Source organism: Podarcis vaucheri (assembly GCF_965113315.1).
Source record: "Podarcis vaucheri genome assembly, chromosome: 16".
NCBI lineage: Eukaryota > Metazoa > Chordata > Lepidosauria > Squamata > Lacertidae > Podarcis > Podarcis vaucheri.
In genome coordinates, this window is record NC_138754.1 from 38934418 (window position 1) to 38954771 (window position 20354).

A 20354-nucleotide genomic window follows, 5' to 3' on the forward strand; every position below is an offset into this window, starting at 1 on the left:
TAGGTTGTTCATATTTATGAGTTTGCAAGATGAGAAGGGCTGTTTAGGGCAGCCCTGTTTAGGGAAGCTTTTTATGTTTAACAGACTATTGTATTTTAATATTTTGTTGGAAGCCGCCCAGAATGGCTGAGGAAACCCAGTCAGATGGGCAGGGTATAAATAATATATTGTTATTGTTGTTGAGATGTTGTGTGGCTGAAGGCATGCTCAAGAGCCCTATAAGCAAAGTTTTGTTTGTTTGTCTGTTTTGTTTTTAAAAGGCAGGAAGATAGTGGGCAGGAGCTCTGAGGACCAGGGCAAAGACCCCAGGCCACCCCCTTACGACACTCCTGAAAGAAAGAAGGAAAGAGGGAAACATTAGCAAGGAAGAGAGGAAGAAGGAGAGCCTGTCATATGCTGGTGTAAGGTAGTGGTTTGAGTGTTGGACTAGGATCTGGGTCGACCAGGGTTCGAATTCCCACTCAGTCAGGAAGTTCACTGGGCGGCCTTGGGCCAGTCCCTGCCTCTCAGCCTAACCCACCTCACAGGGCTGCTGTGGGGACTGAAGGAGAACCATGGAGGCCACCTCAAGCCAAGACATAAGGGGTGAGTGAAGCTCTCCTTTGGGAACAAGGGTAAGAGGAGACCAACAATGCCTCCTATTTGCCAAGAGGTTGCTGAGAAGGTGGCAGATCCGCCCTTCAAAGCATGTGGCGCAGCCGTCGCTGCCACTGTGTCGGCAGCAGCGGGCAACACGTTCCTTTGAGGCCAGATCAGCTGCCCCTGTGAATCCTGCCACCTGAGGCAGCCGCCTCACCTCGCCTCACGGATGAGCCGGACTTGCCTTGAGCTATTTGGAGGAAAAGGTGGGATAGAAATGCAGTTAATAAATAATAAATAAATAAATATTGACTCAAGGTTATGGAAATGGAGGGAGGGGAGAGAACTTTTTGGCAGAAAAAGCTATTTGGCGGTGGAACGGACACCCTTGGAAGGTGGTGGACTCTCCTTCCTTGGAGGTTTCAAAGCAGAGGTTGGGTGAGCATCCGTCATGGATGTTTTAGTTGAGATCCCTGCATTGCAGGGGGTTGGACTAGATGACCCTCGGGGTTCCTTCCAACTCTACAATTCTATGCTTTTATGTTCCTTATTAATCTCCGGGTTCCCAGCAGCACAAAGCCCTTTGTTCCCACTGCAGAAAATGTGTTGAGCTGCCAGTTCAGAATGTTAGGTACGTACAGTATTGAAGTTCTCACCCTGGCCACCAGGGGTATTGTGTATATAGTTTTCACTCAGGTTCACGTCAGTTACCGTATTTTTCGCTCCATAGGGCGCACCGGACCATAGGGCGCACCTAGTTTTTAGGGGGGGGGAATAAAGGGGGGAAATATCCCCACCCCCAGCCCCAAAGAGCAAAGAAGCGAAGACAGCGAGTGGGATCCATCCCGCTCGCTGTCTTGGCTTCCTCTTTAGCCGCGCGCAACCTCTCCAGCTGGGAGAGGCTGCACGCGGCTTTGGCAGAAGCCAAGACAGCGAGCGGGATGGATCCCACTCGCTGTCTTGGCTTCCTTTTTAGCCTCAGGGCTGGGGCGGGGAAGCCCGAGCTTCCCCCGCCCCAGCCCCCAAAATGGGTCTGGGAGCGGCGGCAAGGTTGCAAAGCCTTTGGAGTGCAGCGTGAGTTCCCACTGTTCTCCAAAGGCTTCAGGGATAGCCGCCTGAAGCCTTTGGAGCGCAGCGGGAACTTGCGCTGCGCTCCAAAGGCTTTGGGTTCCTTTCACTGAAGCCAGGAGAATCTTGCTCTCCTGGCTTCAGCAAAAAGAACCCGAAGCCTTCGGAGCGCAGCGCAAGCTCCCGCTGCGCTCCAAAGGCTTCAGGCGGCTATCCCTGAAGCGTGGAGTGCGAGAGGGGTCGGTGCTCACTGACCCCTCTCACTCTCCATTCGCTCCACAGGACACACACACATTTCCCCTTCATTTTTGGAGGGGGGAAAGTGTGTCCTATAGAGCGAAAAATACGTTACTTTAGGCGGGAAACCCTGGGTTGTTGTTGTTGTTACAATGTGACATGCGGCTGCCTATAAAAACTGGCTGGCTGAGTTGTTCAGTTCAGTTCAGTTTCAGCTTACTTATAAAGAACTACTTGGAGAAATCTCTGTGTCGTCTGCTATGTCCACCCACTATTCCTCAGCCTCTGCAGCCCCAAGGTGTTCAAGACGGCCTGAGTTTTAATTGTGCTACTAGCAGTCCAGGCAGCGCTACGGGACGTGCTAAAGGAGAAGCTTAAAAATCACTAAGCTCCAAAGCCGTCCAAAATTGCTGTCCACCATGCGTTCTACCACCGGGACCAGGCAAAGGGTGAGAACTTCAATACATAACACAGAATATACTCTGGAGCACAACTTCAGAGTATTTTTGCCCTCCTCCGCTCTCCGCAAACCCAGCCAAGCCCCTCGTAATCCATTTGCTGCTGCTAGGCTGGGCAGGCTGATGCGCAGAGTGTGCAGCACGCCAGTCTCAAGATCTGTGGAACATCCTCCCATCAGATGTCAAGGGAATAAACAACAATCCGACTTTTAGAAGACATCTGAAGGCATCCCTTAGGGAACTTTTTAATGTTTGAAGTTTTATTCTGCTTTTAATGTTCTGTTGAAACCCGCCCAGAGTGGCTGGGGAAACGCAGCCAAATGGGTGGGGTAGAAATAAATTATTATTATTATTATTATCCTTCTGCGCCGCTTAACATCCCCTTAGATAATGCTACACCATGGCCCCCAACATCAGAAACTGAAATCACTTCGCTAATCCTACAAATGAAATCTGGCAAAGCTCCAGGAAGTGATTTCATTGTCGCTGAACTTTTGAAAGCGCAAATAAACTGGTGGGCCCCGGTCCTTGCAAATCTATTTTCATATATAGATAAGACGACTGAAATCCCTAAAGATTGGGGACTAGCTATAATTGTTCCCATATTTAAAAAGGGCAACCCCTCTGATCCATCCAATTATAGACCAATTAGTCTCCTGAATGTGATCTGTAAACTTTATACAAAACACCTATGCCTAAAACTATGTGAATGGTTAGATCATAACAACTTGCTAGAAATTGAACAAGCAGGGTTTACATCCGGACGTTCCACCATTGATCACTGCTTAGTGCTTGATTACTTTGTCTATAAGTATGCGAAACATTGGAAAAAGTCATTATATGCGGCCTTTGTGGACCTAAAGGCAGCATTTGATTCTGTATCCAGGAGTAGGCTCTGGGCCAAATTGGCCAATATGGGTATCAACAGAAGGTTATTACTTCTGATGATTAAGCTTCATGAGAACAATACCCTTCAGATAAGACTTGCACAGGACGGCAGACTCTCCAGAGAAATCCCAGTCCAAAGAGGAGTTAGACAAGGATGCCTATTAGCCCCACTCCTATTTAACATCTATGTTAACTCCCTGGCCACATGCTGCCGTGAAATTGAAACCCACCCCCCTGTGCTCTCTAACGGCAGAAAAGTACCAGTCTTAATGTATGCGGATGATGCTGTTCTTCTCTCTCAAACCAAAGTGGGTCTGAAACGTGCCCTAGGAAAGTTTAGCGACCAATGTAACACTGAACTGTTAACAATCAACTTTGCCAAAACCAAAATTGTACATTTTAACCGCTCCTTCAGGAAGGATAATTGGAGCGTAAAGGGAAACGCCATTGAACAGACTAAGACCTTCCAATACTTAGGCATTACTTTCTCTTATAATGCCAAATTGTCAACACACCTGACCACATCAGCTATATCAGCAGAAAGAAGTGCAAATGCTATCCTTAGATTATTCAGAAGGAAAGGTGCGGGCTTCCTCCCGATGGCCCTAACAGTCTTCCAAGCAAAATCTTTAGCCCAACTTCTATATGGCTCTCAAATTAACCCTTCTGCCAACCTTAAGACCCTTGAAACAGTACAATCTAAATTCTTAAGATCATTATTTGCTACTCCTAAGTGTACACCTAATGCAGTCTTGAGGCAAGAGGCAGGACTGCCCAGAGTGGAATTAAAAGTCTGGGTACAAGCAATATCCCTCTGGCTGAAAATCCACTACAATCCTAAGGGTCTATTACCTTGTTTCCTGGCCGCAGTTCCCTATCCTCCTTGGCTTATGCAAATAACTAACAAGATCAAACAAATTGGTCTAAACCCTGAAAATCTTTTTATTGGAACTCTGAACAAGGCAAAAGCTATTGTCACTCGGAGACTTTATGATATCGAATTACAACAAGAAGGCGCCCTACTCCCGGAGACGTATAGATGTTTAAAAGCTTGGCCTAATTTTGCAGCTGCCCCTTACTTAACCAACATCACTAACGAAGCCTATAGATGGGCTTTCTCTAGAGCCCGCTTTGAGACAATGCCCTCAGCAGTGCTGTACGGCAAATTCACGCGGGTTCCAATGCATGCGCGTCTCTGCCCTTGTATGTTTAATAAGGTAGAATCTGTCACACACACTCTTCTATTCTGCGAATTTTATAGTGAAGAACGAGTTCAACTTATTTTACCGCTTCTATCAAAATTTATACCCCTTCAATATTATTTGGAATCCTGCCCTGAAATTCTCCGAAAATACCTCCTGGAAGATTCCTCAAGCTCAATATCATATGAGGTGGCTAAATTTTGCACTTTAGTAATTAGGAAGCGTAAATCTCTTCTGTTGAATGGCACACTGCGAAGTTCCCTTGCGTAACCATTTTCCTTTTCTGAGGTTGTTGTTGATTTCTTCTTGTCTGATCTTGTGGGGTTTAGTGTCACTGGCTTTGGCCGCAATAAAACTTGAAACTTGAAAAGGACAGCATGGTTTTCATGAAGCAGAACTCTGTCCTGATACCAGTACCAAATTATTTTAGTTTCTTTTCGATTTTTATAGTTCTTTAGATATACCCTCTGTTTTAATACTGTTTAACTTTCCAAAATGTTTTATAGATTCTAAATGATTGTGCTCCACCCTACTTATGCTGGTCTATGACCGTAATAAAGATTTGATTTTGATTTTGATTATTATTATTATTATTATTATTATTATTATTATTATTATTATTTCGTTCAGCAATTACACATTCAAAACAGAATGAGTCAAATGACATGAACACAAGCAGCAGGGCTGGATGGGACGACATACCCTCCAGTTTAAAGGTTTGCTTTCAGCTTAATTGCACCATCAAGGTACTAACAGGCAAGTCTTCAAACTGTTTACATCACTGGCCTTGGACTGGAGATAGCCAGGGTCAGCCAATTGTGTGAATTGGCCTCTGGGTGTCTAGCCATGGTGAGTTTGCACACAGATTGTCTGGTCACCTGTTTTTGCTGAAGGACTTTGGATTTGCTAGCTGCAGAACCATAACACAAAACATAGGCGCCAACTCCTAGGGGCTGCGGTCCCTTTGCCTCCCCATAAAATATTTGAGCCCCACCCCCAGTTGATGGGTGGTGCTGAGGAGGAGGAGGAGCAACAACAGATGCCACTGCGTGCTTACCCACTGGCTCTCTGCCTGGCAAGCAAGCAGGGGGCACCATGCGAAAGAAGAAGACAACGACGGGCAGCTGTTGGCAACAACAGTGGTGGCGACATAGAGGAAGAGTAGAAGGGCGCCTTGCCCAAAGGCCCTCCAAAGGTGTCAGTTCTGTACATTCCTAAGGTGATCAATGCAATACTCACTTTATCTGTCAGGGGCGGAGCATGGTAGTGCAAGATGTCGGCATTCTAAGAAGACATGGAGGAAAAAACAGAATCAAATCTCAGACATCACCAAGGCCTGTCTCCCACCCCTCCACTTCACTGTGAGCAGCCCATTTCCAGTAAGCTTATTATTCTAAGAACCTTCTAACATCGTTTTCTTCTTTCCTCCCCATCACTTTTTCCTTTCATGCCATGTCTTTACATAACAAGGGCAGAGCCTGTGTCTTGTTTTTGTTGAACTATAAGCCTTCTGGGAACCTTTCCAGCTGATTAATGGAGGGTAAATGCATTGGATGTGTTAATGAATGAACCTGGGACCTTCTGTGTGCAAACCAAAAGCTGAGTTATGGCCCCTCCCCAACATTTTCAGAAGTGCCGGCACTACCCAGGCCAAAGGCAGCCTTGAACCTTGGCTGGGATTTCCAGGAGACTGAATTCTGATCATTTCTGTGTTGGAGCTGCACAGTCATAAAACAGAGAACACTTACATCCCCCGTGGACTTATTACCAGCTAAAACAACATACCAAAGTACAGCAGACATTTTTTTTTCCAACTTACCCATATGTAGAAGATGACTTGAATTTTACTGTTGCTGACCAGCTCATTATGGTCTCGGCAATTAAAGGCAATGTAATCCTGGAAAATGAACAAGCTCAGAGGTGACAGCAGTAGCAGAATGACACTTTAGCTCAGGGGTCAGCAAACCTTTTCAGCAGGAGGCCAGTCCACTGTGCCTCAAACCTTGTGGGGGACTGGACTATATTTTGGGGAGGGAATGAACAAATTCCTATGCCCCACAAACAACCCAGAGATGCATTTTAAATACAGTGGTGCCTCGCAAGACAAAATTTATCTGTTCCGCGAGTCTCTTCGTCTTGCGGTTTTCTCGTCTTGCGAAGCACGGCTATTAGCGGCTTAGTGGCTATTAACGGCTTAGTGGCTTAGCGGCTTTAAGAAAAAGGAAACAAACTCGCAAAAGCTCGCAAGACGTTTCGTCTTGCGAAGCAAGCCCATAGGGAAATTCGTCTTGCTGAACGACTCAAAAAATGCAAAACCCTTTCGTCTAGCGAGATTTTCGCCTTGCGAGGCATTCGTCTTGCAGGGCACCACTGTATAAGGACACATTCTACTCATAAAAACACGCTGATTCCCAGACTGTCTGTGGGCCAGATTGAGAAGGCGACTGGGCCGGATCCGGCCCCCGGGCCTTAGTTTGCCTACCCATGCTTTAGCTCGTGGCACTTAAAATTTCTTCTCATTTGGAAGCCTACATAGAGTTTGACCCCTAAGTCAGCCTTCCTCAAATGGATGCCTCCCTCCAGATGTCTCAGACCCCAACTCAGACCGTGTGGTCAATGGGCAGGGATGATGGGAGTTGTAGTCCAGAACATCCAGAGAGCTCCAGGTTGGGAAAGGCTGCTTTAATGAAATCTGATGCCTAAGTATTAACTAAGAGTCAGTTCACACACTTTTTTTCTGCTACACTGATGAATTGTTGTTGTCTCTACAGGTAAGGATTCACAGAATCAATATAGTGTGTGCATGCATACAAATGTCCACATCTATCTCACCAGTCATACATATGCGGTGCTTTAAAAAAGAACGAGAAAAGCCTGTGTGAATGGAGCATTTGGAATGGCGAGACCTGGGCTCAAATCCCCAGGTACTCAGGCAGCGGCCAGAGGCATGTCACAGCCTGGCCTATCTCACAGGCTGACGAGAAGGTAAAGAGGGCGGGGGGGGGGTCAAATGTACCTTGCCTACAGCTCTGTGGAGGGAAGGCTGAATACAAAGTAAGTAAGCAAGGAGGATGAAGGAGTCATCTAAGAGATCCTAAGAACAGTTTCACCACCACAAACAGGATACCACGGCAGAATTGCTCAGTTGCTCTTAGATAAAATGCTTTTAATTTGTTTTTGCTTTTAAATTGTGGATGTGGGCTCCCTGGAGGGGAAGGTAAAGGTAAAGGTACCCCTGCCCGGACGGGCCAGTCGCGTCCGACTCTAGGGTTGTGCGCTCATCTCACTTAAGAGGCCGGGAGCCAGCGCTGTCCGGAGACACTTCCGGGTCACGTGGCCAGCGGGACAAAGCTGCTCTGGTGAGCCAGCACCAGCGCAGCACACGGAAACGCTGTTTACCTTCCCGCTATAAAGCGGTCCCTATTTATCTACTTGCACTTGGGGGTGCTTTCGAACTGCTAGGTTGACAGGAGCTGAGACCGAACGATGGGAGCTCACCCTGCTGCGGGGATTCGAACCGCCGACCATACGATCGGCAAGTCCTAGGCACTGAGGTTTTACCCACAGCGCCCAATCCACCCACCCACCCATCAATAAAACAAACCAAGCTCATCTCTCACCTGGAAGCCAAACTGCGGCTGTATTTCTATGCTGCAGACAGGCTTTCTCTCAGGTGAGGTCCACCTCCAAATGCAAACTTTCTGATGTGATGAAGAAAGCATTTTAAGGCAAGAAAATAACATACTCTCCTAAGACTTAACAGACCTCCCACATCCCCCATGGCATACTACTCTGGATGAAACCTAACTGGGCATTGTGTCAGCACGATTATGGACAGGAGTGAGGTTACACTTTGTCTCAAAGACCTGCACTGACTGCCCCTGGCAGCGTGATCCCGGTGGGGTGCCATTGTGGCTGCCGGCCCCTGCATGTGGTGCGCCACACCCCCAGGACACGCGCCAGCTCCGCCCTCGCCTGGTCTCCGCCTCCCCCCACCCCCACCCCCGATGCCGAAGCATGAAGCTCCACCATTGCAGAGCCCAAAGAGTCCGTGTTCTGGGAAATCCTGAGTGCTTATAGCCCATTAAACAAAACTGTTCATGCCCTCCCCTCCCACCATCGAGAGTGCCCCCCTCACTTCTCTCCTTCACGAATTCGAGGCACCCTAGTTAGAGGATTCAGCACAGGAAATGCTTCCTTTACCTGCACTTCCCCAGCCCCGATGGTAGCCAGAAACTTGGAATCATGCGAAATTGCGATGGCGCAGACTCCGCCCTCTGGGTGGCTGTCAAATATGGTGTGCACAGGAATCCTGGAGAACACAGCACACACTGAACGCTCTGAAACTGAAGCAGGTTCACTTCTGCCCTGGTGGGACAGACGCAGCCGAGACCTTGGCTTTACGGCTGCCCAATTACCCACCAAGTTTTAAGAGTCGCGACAACAACACTATTGGCAGCAAAGGCCAATGCGGGAGAGGTCTAACGCAGAAATAAATGGTTAGCAAACCTCCTCCACCAGATGCTTACGCAGAGTACCCGTCCCAAACAGTCACCATGCTCTGGGGGCCCCTGTCAGCTGTTGCTATCCACCTTCGGTCTTCACTTATGCAGATGCAGGAAATGCAGTCTGTGTGTCCCTGGAAAGTCAAAGGAAGAGAGCGAGCCCTGCAGAGGCAGCTCAGGGGAAATCTCCCTCAAGCCGGTATGCTAAATGTTGGACCGTTTTTTTATTGGGGACATAATCTTGTGGGTAATCTGTCAAGGAATGCATCTCAGTGGGGCCACTGCCAATGGCAGGTGCATACTTAGGGCAGGACACCCAGTTTCTCTACATGGGACACAGGGGGGCCTTCCCAAAGCCTAGTAAACGCTGTACTTTGGGACGGAGGCGTGAAGGCTCTGAAAGGGTCCTGGAGTCCTTACCCCAGCCTAGTTAGTGCTTGCCCAGCTTTGGGAAGGCAGCGTGAGAGCTGCAGGCCACAAATTTTGGCCTCAAACAGAGCTCCATATGACCAAGGTCCTCCCCTGCCGATGGCCAGCGGCACCAGAGGGAAACGTGCTCAGGATTAAGTCGTCTACAGTAAAACCCTCCACCCTTCAGTTTTCATCATGGCGACTTCAGATTACAGTTCTCTCTGTTAGGTAAGATGTGCCGCCAAGCAGGCAGGTGGTAGGGCAAAGCGGCTGAAGCAAGAAGAGCAAACAGGAAAAACCCTTCTGACATGGGACCTTTTTCGCCTGTGGTACAGGGCAAGATGGCACCCCATCCAGTTTCATGTGCAGAAGATGACCAGACAGAAGCGCTGGCAGCAGGGAAACTTCCTCCGCTGTGCTTGAGGGAAGCATACTAGCGGAAGGAACCTAGTATAGGGCAGCCGGGGAGTGGTGTTGGGGATGATGGAGAGCTCTGTGTGCGCCCTGAAATCTGCCCGGCTGCTGCCCTGAGGGGTACCACAAGATGGCTGCCCTAACACCAGTGTGGAACCACATCTCAGCTGCCCGTTTGGTGAGCTTCTGTGCGAAGAACAGGATGGGGCGCCATCTTGTTCTGTGCCTCAGGCAGAAAAATTTCTCAAGTTGGCAGAGCAAAAACAAACAGGCCACATGCCACACTCAGCTCTGTCCTCCAGCATCAGGTCACTGCTCCTCCTCCCTCCTGCCATCTGCCTCTGCGGCCTGAAGCCTCCTCCTCATTTGGCCTGATGGGAGGAGGAGAGGAGAGAACAAATGGGTTCTCCAGCACCGATACGGAACTGACCCCTACCTGGAGGAGATATTGCCTGTTCCTGAGGACATCATGGATCACGGCCGTGTGAGAGGAAACATATAAGATCACTCGGTAGTCTTCATCAAGCAGGTTGAAAACCGGGAGTTCGCTGTTATAGCCAAAGACCCAAGACAAACTCTGAAAGAGAAAGACAGAGCAGGGGGGCTCTGCTTAGTAAAAAAAAATACACACACACACACAAACACACCCCAACATCAACATTTTTTTACTGAGGTAAGCCCAACAGCACAACTGGTGCAGGTAATGAGTCCCAAGGAAGCATCATGGAGGGGCTGGTCAGAGCAGGACAGCGATGGGGGGGGCTGAAGGAGCTGCCTGTTGGCAACTCTGGGGAGGGGGAGTGACTGTGCCAGGGAGAGTGGGGGGCGGAGGGAGGGAGTTACAAATGATGAGTCAGATCACATCATACAGCAGCAATATGCTAAGTGTTCCTGTCGTAAAGTGTGCACAGCAGTAAATGGAAAGTGTGGAAAGGCAATCAAAAACATATTGTGACCACAAATGCCATAAATTAAATTTGCATGCAACCATGAATTTTGTGCCCTTCCAGACTGGTACTTGGTTTTTATTTTTTTGTTTTTTGGTCTGGGTGTCTTCTGCAACAACATTAACATTGTGGAATAAATGCGGTAGAATAATGTAATGACAACGTAGCTTATGTAATTTACTTAATTAAAAGTCATTTCGCTACAGCAGAAAACGATACAATAGAGTAAGCCCGCAACTTACCCAGGGGTTATGTTCCAGGGATTGCACCTAAAGCAAAACCGTGTATAGTCAAAACACACTGGCTGCGATGGAGGGTGGGATTGCCAAAGATTTCCCCCCTGCACACTCACCCCCTTTCCAATTTTGCCAAGTGCATAAAGCTGAATGTGCACAAGTTACCGCACCGGCCCATAGGACGCACCTAGTTTTTGCGGGGGGGGGGGAAATAAAGAAAAAAACATTATTTCCCCCCCCCCACGCGCCGGCCAGCAGGCTGCTATCCGCAGCCTAGGGCTCCCCGGGCTTGCGGATAGCTTCCTGAAGCCTGGAGAGCAAGAGGGGTTGGTGCGCACCGACCCCTCTCGCTCTCCAGGCTTCAGCGAAAGCCTGCATTCGCCCCATAGGACGCACACAGATTTCCCCTTCATTTTTGGAGGGGGAGAAGTGCGTCCTATAGGGCGAAAAATACGGTACACGTGCTTACATTGCGAGTGTACTCTGACGTCATTTTTGGCAGTGGAACAGAAATGGGGGGGGGGATGCAGGGCAGAATGGAGAAAGATGCCTCCTTACATCCCATCACAGAGCTGCCCTGAGACCATCACAAGCACAAACCATCATGAATGCACAACTTTAAAATGTCTAGATGGGCCCTTGAATGAAACTGATGTTTGACTGGGTGACTCCCAATAACGCTTGTACAGTACAATCAGATTTTTTTTGGCCAATTAATTTTTATCGGTTTTCAAAAATGTTCAGTACAACCAGATCTGGGGTCATGTTCTGGGTGTGCTGCATATATGCAAAAATGCATACCTTTCTTTTCCAGAGCTGGCAAACCACATGGGCCTTGTCTCCCAAGCGAAACAGAGAGCTTTACTGGGCAAGGCCCACTCAGCCTGCCGGCTTGGCAATGATCTCGTGAGATCTCACACGATCTTGCTGTGCAAACACCCCCACAGTTCCAGAGACGGCACAATGAGACGGCCTGTCCCAGTAAGCAGGGCAGAGAGCTTAAAAGCTCTTTTCACACAGTGAAAACCTTGCCTTCATTTAATTTGTGGAATTCAAACTGACCGGGCTTCAATCGTGCATGCATAAAGTCGCACAAGTTTAATGTGCATAAGATGTGATTGTATTTTACTGTGTAATAAATGAAAATCTGCCCTTATTGCCTTATGGGGAACAGAAGAGCCCTGTTAGAGTCCTTTGTAGGTTCTCCATCGGTCAGAGAAAATAACAGAGGCCAACCAGAGAATATTGAGAAGCAAAGCAGCTCATAAGCCTGATCTATATTGAACTTTTGCAAGAGGGTGCTCCCCTCACACGCAAAAAAGGAGGAGGACCCAGAACCCAGGTGTGCCCGCCTTTTTATATAGACATTTTAAATTGCCCACCCTGGAGTCCAAGACCAGCCCCAGAAACATCATACATACATCACAGAAAGGGTGGTCTACAGCAGAAATCTGAGTGCATTGTTTATCTCTTGTCGTTGTTTATCTCCTGTCTGGCAGGTTACCTGTTAATGCTTACTTGATTGGATACCCTGGGGAGCCTGGCCAGTCTTTTGTAGTGACAAATACTTAGTTCCTGAGCCAGGTCACAGGCTCACCCTATTCATACACAGATATACCCTTAAGATAGGTTTTGTGAATGAAAAGACAATGGGGAGGCTTTTCCATTTTCCTTTGACCTTGCAGAGAAAACATTTGGTCAGTTTGGGAGCCAAAATGGCTCCAGGGCTGTCCTCCTGTGCTGCCTCAGCCTAAGGGGGGATATATATATATATATATATATATATATATATATATATATATATATATATGCTTTCGTAGATTTTCACGGGTACAGGAATGCAGGTTTTGGTGTCTTCGGGTGTCTTCCCGTGTAAGAGTCGGGGTGTCTGTGCGACGTTTCGACGAGGTCTCACTCGTCATCTTCAGGCTGGTGCTTTCGGCTTCTTGTTACTGGAACAGAGCAGAGTCTGGTGTTTGAGTTCCTATAAATACTGTTGAGGGGTGTGGTGTATAGCCTCCAACGTTCTGGGCAAAGAGGAAGTTCCTAGATTAGTGTGCCTTTTCTTCTTTTGTTCCTTAATTACTTGAGGGATATCTTGGGTGATTTCATGAGTGATATTCAGAATATCACTGGGTGGGTCATTAAGTGTAGATTAGTTGCTAAAGCTTTCGTGTCTTGACCTCTTGAGCTTGTGAAGAGTTTTTCTGAGAAGATGGCTGTGCTGCATTTAGTTGTGCTCTGGCTTGGCTTCGTGTATAGGGGCGAGCTATGGTTTTGTGCCTTGTGCCAGCCAGATCTGTGTAGGGATTGCAGGGGGGTGCAGCATCCGGAGGTGCCACTATAGTTTGGCTACTGGATGGAGTCTGTAATATGTCTGTGGAGAGGGTCTGGGTTTGGGTCTGGTGTGGTTGATTGGTGACGGCGTTCTGTGTGCCTCTGGTTCTGGTGTCTAGGAACTTCCTCTTTGCCCAGAACGTTGGAGGCTATACACCACACCCCTCAACAGTATTTATAGGAACTCAAACACCAGACTCTGCTCTGTTCCAGTAACAAGAAGCCGAAAGCACCAGCCTGAAGATGACGAGTGAGACCTCGTCGAAACGTCGCACAGACACCCCGACTCTTACACGGGAAGACACCCGAAGACACCAAAACCTGCATATATATATATATATATATATATATATATATATATATCCTTAATTTTTTATTCCAACTGTAAGAAGACAGACAGGAGGTGGAGGCTCTTTCCACTGTTCTACTGACGCCACTCCCTTTCTGAGCAATACTCACAAGTGGGTGCGCCGAGAGTGGCCTGCTGGTCTCCTCTAAGGTCATGCCAGGGAGGGCCGAAGAGACAGCGGACTCCTCCTGCCCCTCTGCGGGAGTCAGGCTGCTGGCTGCAGTCGGTGCTTGGGAAGGGCCACTCTCTCCTTGGGCTGTTTTCACCTCCGTTTCCCGGCTGGCCCTTTCATCCTCACTTGAGGGCCCTGTGCCTCCAAGGGCAGCGTTGACTTCGTGGCTCACCTCGGCCTCGGCCTTTGTGGCTGGACTGCCCGGCCCACCACTGCTTGCGGAGCTTGCAGCTTGTCCCGAGGCAAGGGGCTCTCTGAAGCTCACCGCTGCCTCTCTGGGGCTCCCGGCTTCCTCTCTCCTGGCAACACTCTGGGTGCGCATGAGGCCACGTCCTTCCTCTGCACCAGCCACGCTCTCTGCTTCCAGACCAGGAGCACGACCTGCACCTTGGTTATCTGCTGCTGCTGCTTCCCTGGCGGGGGACTCCTGAGTCTTTTTGCTGCTGGTCTCGTCTTCTGGGACTCCAGGCTCTTCCTCCTCTGAAGGCTGCTTAGCCGCTATTTCCTAAGAGGCAAAACAAAGTTTTGGGTTGAACACCCTGCTTTGCAGAGGAGAGTTCTAGATTTAAATTGTCAGAGAGGGCTGTTCTCTCTTTGAAACCACCAAGTCCAGAAAAGAGGCAAAAGAAGGGAGAGGCCACAGCTCTTGACACTGACCATCAGAAGTTCCCTGGCTAGATTTCCCCACTATCATGAGATGTTTTATATTCCTAGTATTATCATCATTGCTACTACAACTACCAGAAGTGGCCCAGGTGCCACATAATGCTCGTTTCACAGTTGTAAGGAATCAATCTTTGGAACTCCCTGGCTATTGACCTCAGGCAGATGCCTTCACTGTACTCTTTTCAACAATTTTCTTCAGCGAAGTCTGTTCAGACATGTAGAATGCTGACATGTGTTTTTATTTGCTTTTACTGATCACTGATTTTTAAAAATGTTTTAGCTGTTTTTATTGATAATTTTATTGTTTTATTCCTTTTGAAAACCACTTTGAGGGGTTTTTTGCAATCAAGGGGTATAATATGACATAGATAATAAATAAATAAATGTTAGCAGAGTACAAATGTTACAATAAACAGATAAGTATATAATAGGTTCACGGGGGGAACCAATAATATATACATACAAATGCATGAAAATGGCCTAATAATTCATTCTAATTTGTATTTCTATTTAAGTTATGGCAACCATTGCTAAATCTGCACTTAAAGGTAAAGGGATCCCTAACCGTTAGAGCCAGTCGCGAACAACTCTAGGGTTGCGGAGCTCATCTTGCTCATCTCGCGGGGATTTGAACCGCCGACCTTCTGATTGGCAAGCCCTAGGCTCTGTGGTTTAGACCACAGCGCCACCCGCGTCCCTAAATCTGCACTTACAGACTTATAAATAGGCACTTGCAAGTTCAGTGCAAATTGCCATCCACTTTGGTCTCCTTGCCTGCCTATGAATAAGCAACAATATCCCTCTCAGGATAGCACCTTCACAAAGCCAAAGTTTTGAAAAAGAGTGGGGAGAGGGGGTGTCCAGCTGTGGAGATCTTTGCAGGTTATACATTTTCAGTTTGCTTTAAGTGCTTGCAAAAACTGAATAGTTTATCAATTTCATGTGCAGGAGCCCAAACTGCAAAGCCCTGAATCTCTGCTCCCTGGTGTTCACCCAGCAATACTCCAAATACTTCCAGTACTCCAAATACTTCCAGGCCTATCAATACTTTCATGAGAACTAGAAACATGATGTTTTTATTAGTAGTCTTTCAAAATGAAAGGTGAGCTCCCTAGGACGCTGCATGCTGTGTGCCCAACTGCAGAACAAAAAGCCCCGTGTCTTTGGGCTACTGGGGCACCTCTGCTAATTTATGAGACTCACCATGACAAATGCTTTGTGTGAATACTTACACCAGGTAAACTGGTGGCAGCAGTGTTGTTGGAAGTTTCCAGCAGGGTTGGAGAGCTGCTGGTTTCTGCTGGGAGAACATCTTGGGAGGCCTGCACTGGTGTCTCTCTGTGTCAAAAGTGGCTTCCATGGGTTCTGCTGGAAATTGGGGCTGCAGACTGGGCTGGCTCTGAAGGCTTACCTCTGAGTCCATAGCAGCACCCACAACCTCCATCTCTTCTCTTGGTGCCTCAGTCGCTTCCTCCGATCCTTTTGTCCCCTGAGAAGGGGGGTCCGTTTCATTGGTGTCTTCCTCCATCTCCAAGGAACTTTACTGGAAACAAGCAGTCTTGTGCCCAGTGCAACTCAGGAACTCTTAAGAAACAATAAATAAATAAATCAGTGCAGTTTTGAAAAGCACAGTCTACCATATTGGTTCTCAGTGGTGCCCATTTGTATCCAAACACAGACAACAACCTGTTCCTTGGTGTCACAAACCTCCATGGAAAGTTTGGCCATCATCTCTTTAAGAGGTGTCCATAGAAAAACGACTTTGTAAAATACACAGTATATATAGTATATGTAATTATGAAGCAAGCACCCGAGATTGCCCACTAATGAGGGAAAAAAATACTCCAGGCTGCTTTTACGTCTTTCATATTCTAGGCAACAATCTTAGCCTCACTTATAAAGAAGAGCAGAGTGCAGAGAGAGCCAGTGAGGCACAGTGGCGAAGAGCGCCAGACTAGAACCCCGGAGGGTAAAGGTAAAAGTAAAGGTAAAGGACCCCTGACAGTTAAGTCCAGTCTTGAATGACTCGGGTTGCGGTGCTCATCTCGCTTTACTGGTGGAGGGAGCCGGCGTACAGCTTCCGGGTCATGTGGCCAACGTGACTAAGCCGCTTCTGGCGAAAGCAGAGCAGCGCACGGAAACGCCGTTTACCTTCCCACCGGAGTGGTACCTACTTGCACTGGTGTGCTTTCGAACTGTTAGGTTGGCAGGAGCAGGGACCGAGTAACGGGAGCTCACCCCGTCGTGGGGATTCGAACCGCCGACCTTCTGATTGGCAAGCCCAAGAGGCTTAGTGGTTAGACCACAGCGCCACCCACCAGGGTTCAAATCCCCCACTTGGGCACTACTTTGCCCACAGACTGACGGCCTCGGGCCAGCCCTTGCCTCTCGGCCTACCCTACCTCGCAGGGTTGTTGTGGAGGAGGAGTGGGGGAGAACCACCCCGTGCTCCTTGGAGAGAAAAGGGAGGGGCGCGAATATGCAACGCAGTAGAGGCAGCAGAGAGACCTACCTCCTCCCCTGCCCCTTTGCAACAGACCCCCAGGAGCCCCGGGCCTCGTCAGCCGCCGCGTAGCTGCTCCTGCGGGACCGGCAGCTGTTTGGCTTCCTCCCCTTGTTGCCATAGCGACCGGCGGCAGCCCGGGCCCTTTCCTTTCGCCGGCGCGCGGGAGTTGACGGGCGGGGCTATGCAAATTAAAGACCAATAGCGGTCCGAGAAGAGGAGGAGGGCGGAGCTTAAGGTTTCCCCTTTCAGAGGCTGCGCGAGCAGAGGAGCCGCCAGGTGCGCTTTGGGGAGTGTGGGAATCATAGAGTTGGAAGAGACCACAAGGGCCATCGAGTCCAACCCCCTGCCAAGCAGGAAACACCATCAGAGCACTCCTGACATATGGTTGTCAAGCCTCTGCTTAAAGACCTCCAAAGTAGGAGACTCCACCACACTCCTTGGCAGCAAATTCCACTGTCGAACAGCTCTTACTGTCAGGAAGTTCTTCCTAATCTTTAGGTGGAATCTTCTTTCTTGTAGTTTGGATCCATTGCTCCGTGTCCGCTTCTCTGGAGCAGCCCAAAACAACCTTTCTCCCTCCTCTATGTGACATCCTTTTATATATTTGAACATGGCTATCATATCACCCCTTAACCTCCTCTTCTCCAGGCTAAACATGCCCAGCTCCCTTAGCCGTTCCTCATAAGGCATCGTTTCCAGGCCTTTGACCATTTTGGTTGCCCTCCTCTGGACACGTTCCTATTTGTCAGTGCCCTTCTTGAATTGTGGTGCCCAGAACTGGACACAGTACTCCAGGTGAGGTCTGACCAGAGCAGAATAAATACAGTGGCACTATTACTTCCCTTGATCTAGATGCTATACTCCTATTGATGCAGCCCAGAATTGCATTGGCTTTTTTAGCTGCCGCGTCACACTGTTGGCTCATGTCAAGTTTGTGGTCAACCAAGACTCCTAGATCCTTTTCACATGTACTGCTCTCAAGCCAGGTGTCACCCATCTTGTATTTGTGCCTCTCATTTTTTTTGCCCAAGTGCAATACTTTACATTTCTCCCTGTTAAAATTCATCTTGTTTGTTTGGGCCCAGTTCTCTAATCTGTCAAGGTCGTTTTGAGGTGTGATCCTGTCCTCTGGGGTGTTAGCCACCCCTCCCAGTTTGGTGTCATCTGCAAATTTGATCAGGATGCCCTTGAGTCCATCATCCAAGTCGTTGATAAAGATGTTGAATAAGACCGGGCCCAAGACAGAACCCTGTGGCACCCCACTAGTCACTCTTCTCCAGGATGAAGAGGAACCATTGATGAGCACCCTTTGGGAAGCGCAGCTCGCGACTGGCAGGTGCGCCCTTGGCAGCGTGCAGGTGCTCGCCCACACCTGGAAGGCGTCGGGAAATGGGTCCTGAGGGGGGAGGTAATGGTCGCTGCTCCGCTTTGTGCGAGGGCGGAAAGCCTGCTCTCTTTTCTGAAGGGGGGGCAACTTGAATAAAATACTGGGGGAGGAGCCCCAGGTAAGCCCTGCCCACATAATCGAATGGCAATGCCCATCCACTTTCGGGGGGGCAAAGACCCCTCGGGCCCTGGGAGTTGGATCCTATGGGGCCAGACTTCTCGCAACACCTCCTCCACTTTCCTGCTTTTCCAGGCGTCGATGGGCGTTGCTATTCCAGATGTGGGCGCAGCTGGACGAGACGCCTCCAGCCTGTGCCTCTTACTGCTATGCTACGCTATGCTGCTTGTTCCTTACCTTTAGTTCACAAACATGCATCCGTTGAAGGTTGTTTTTTATTACCTTCTTTTCTGTCACGAGTCTGATTTCCTTGAGAATTCTTCCCTGTTCTACTGTTTATTAGCATATACACATCCACAATCACGGAGAGCATCTTCTCCACTTTTGCCATTTTTCCGCTTTTTTGAAATACTTCTGCTTTCTGCCTATACGCAGCTCCCTCAGCCCATGATACAAAAGTTCTATATGGTTATCTAATTTTATTGTCTGTGTGACAAGTTTCATTTTCTTCTTCAATAATTTTACCTGTTTTTTTCTATCCGTTGGCATGTCACTCTTTGAACTAGCCTGGCGTCTTGAAGAGAAGCTCACCCATAATTTTCATTTTGAATAGTTTCATCACACCATAATTTTTCTTTATTATACTTCACAATATTTATATACTGCATGACAAAAGACACTCTACTTTACCCTGGTCTTGGGTACTTGAGATTATATGATGTCCCACTTTAGCCGTCATTTTAATTTTATATGGTTTTTGTATTTCCTATTGTTCTGCCCTGTTGTTGGATCTTCTGAAGGCAGGTAATTAATTAATTAATAATCCTTCTACTGCAGACCCGAGCTCCTTGACCTAATTTCAACCAACATTTGGAGGACATGATGTTTCTTCCCTCAGAAACCTGACTGGACTAGCAGTTAATTCTTTCTTCAGCTCTGGTGACAGGATAGTGCCCTCTGCCCCTGAGGCAGCCCAGGGCAGCCCATGTGACACTTACGTCTCTGTCCTCCAACAGATAAGGTGGCCATTTTTATTTTACAAAATAATGTCTGAAGGGCTGTTCTGAGGGAAGTCAGTCAGTCATTCTCTCTCTCTCTCACACACACACACTCACACACACACATCCACACACACACACATCCACACACACAGAGACCCCCAAAATGGCAGTGTGCAGCATTTAAGAAACCTTTAAAAACAATGCAGAACAGTCATTAAAATGACTGGCTATTAAAGACACCCTCTATATGCAGAAGAGCTTGGTCCCAGTCTGGTTAAAAAATAAAAATAAAAGCCCAAGAAAGAAAGCAGGACCTTGAAGTTGCCCTTCCTTCAGCAGTGAGCTCCTGGAACGCAGAATGAGTAGGCACACGGGCTATCAGGCCACGTACTTTCTCACAGAGATGATTCGTATTTGTCTATATAAATTAGAGTGTTGGGTTGTGTCCACTGCTAGTTAGAACATACCGCCTCTGCAGAGACTTTTCCAAGTATGCCTTTGTGCACAGGGCTATACTGCTAGTTACTCTAGGAGCAAAGAAAGCTGCTTTATACCAAGGGAGAGCTTTGGTCCATCTAGCTCAGTATTGGCTACAATGGCTGCAGCAGCAGCAGCTCTTGGGGGTTTCAGGTAGGGGTCTCTCCCAGCCTTACCTGCAAATGCCAGGAAGTGCACTTGGGACCTTCCATGTGCAAGGCAAGTGCTCTGCCACTGAGCTTATGTCCCTTCCCCGTCTAAGCTGGAACATGAAGCCTATTTTTAAAACTTTATTCAAAATGACCTGATAATACAAAGCACAACATGAATTAACATCCCAGGTCTGACAACAGATATGCGACAGTAAACAAAAAAGAAAATGGAAAGACACCACGAG

General features: G+C 48.2%; 1 protein-coding gene across 1 annotated transcript in view; it reads right to left on the reverse strand.

Annotated features, from left to right (window-relative positions):
• CFAP251 (cilia and flagella associated protein 251) overlaps positions 1 to 17132 on the reverse strand; it is a 42526-nt gene extending 25394 nt beyond the window's left edge. Inside the window, 10 exon segments of the mRNA XM_082204208.1 lie at positions 5672 to 5716; positions 6252 to 6329; positions 8053 to 8133; positions 8636 to 8744; positions 8962 to 9071; positions 10199 to 10339; positions 13742 to 14308; positions 15702 to 15809; positions 15812 to 16053; positions 16982 to 17132. Coding sequence (XP_082060334.1) covers positions 5672 to 5716; positions 6252 to 6329; positions 8053 to 8133; positions 8636 to 8744; positions 8962 to 9071; positions 10199 to 10339; positions 13742 to 14308; positions 15702 to 15809; positions 15812 to 15997 — 1425 coding nt within the window. The 5' untranslated portion in view covers positions 15998 to 16053; positions 16982 to 17132.
• Between the last annotated feature and the right edge of the window lie 3222 nt (positions 17133 to 20354).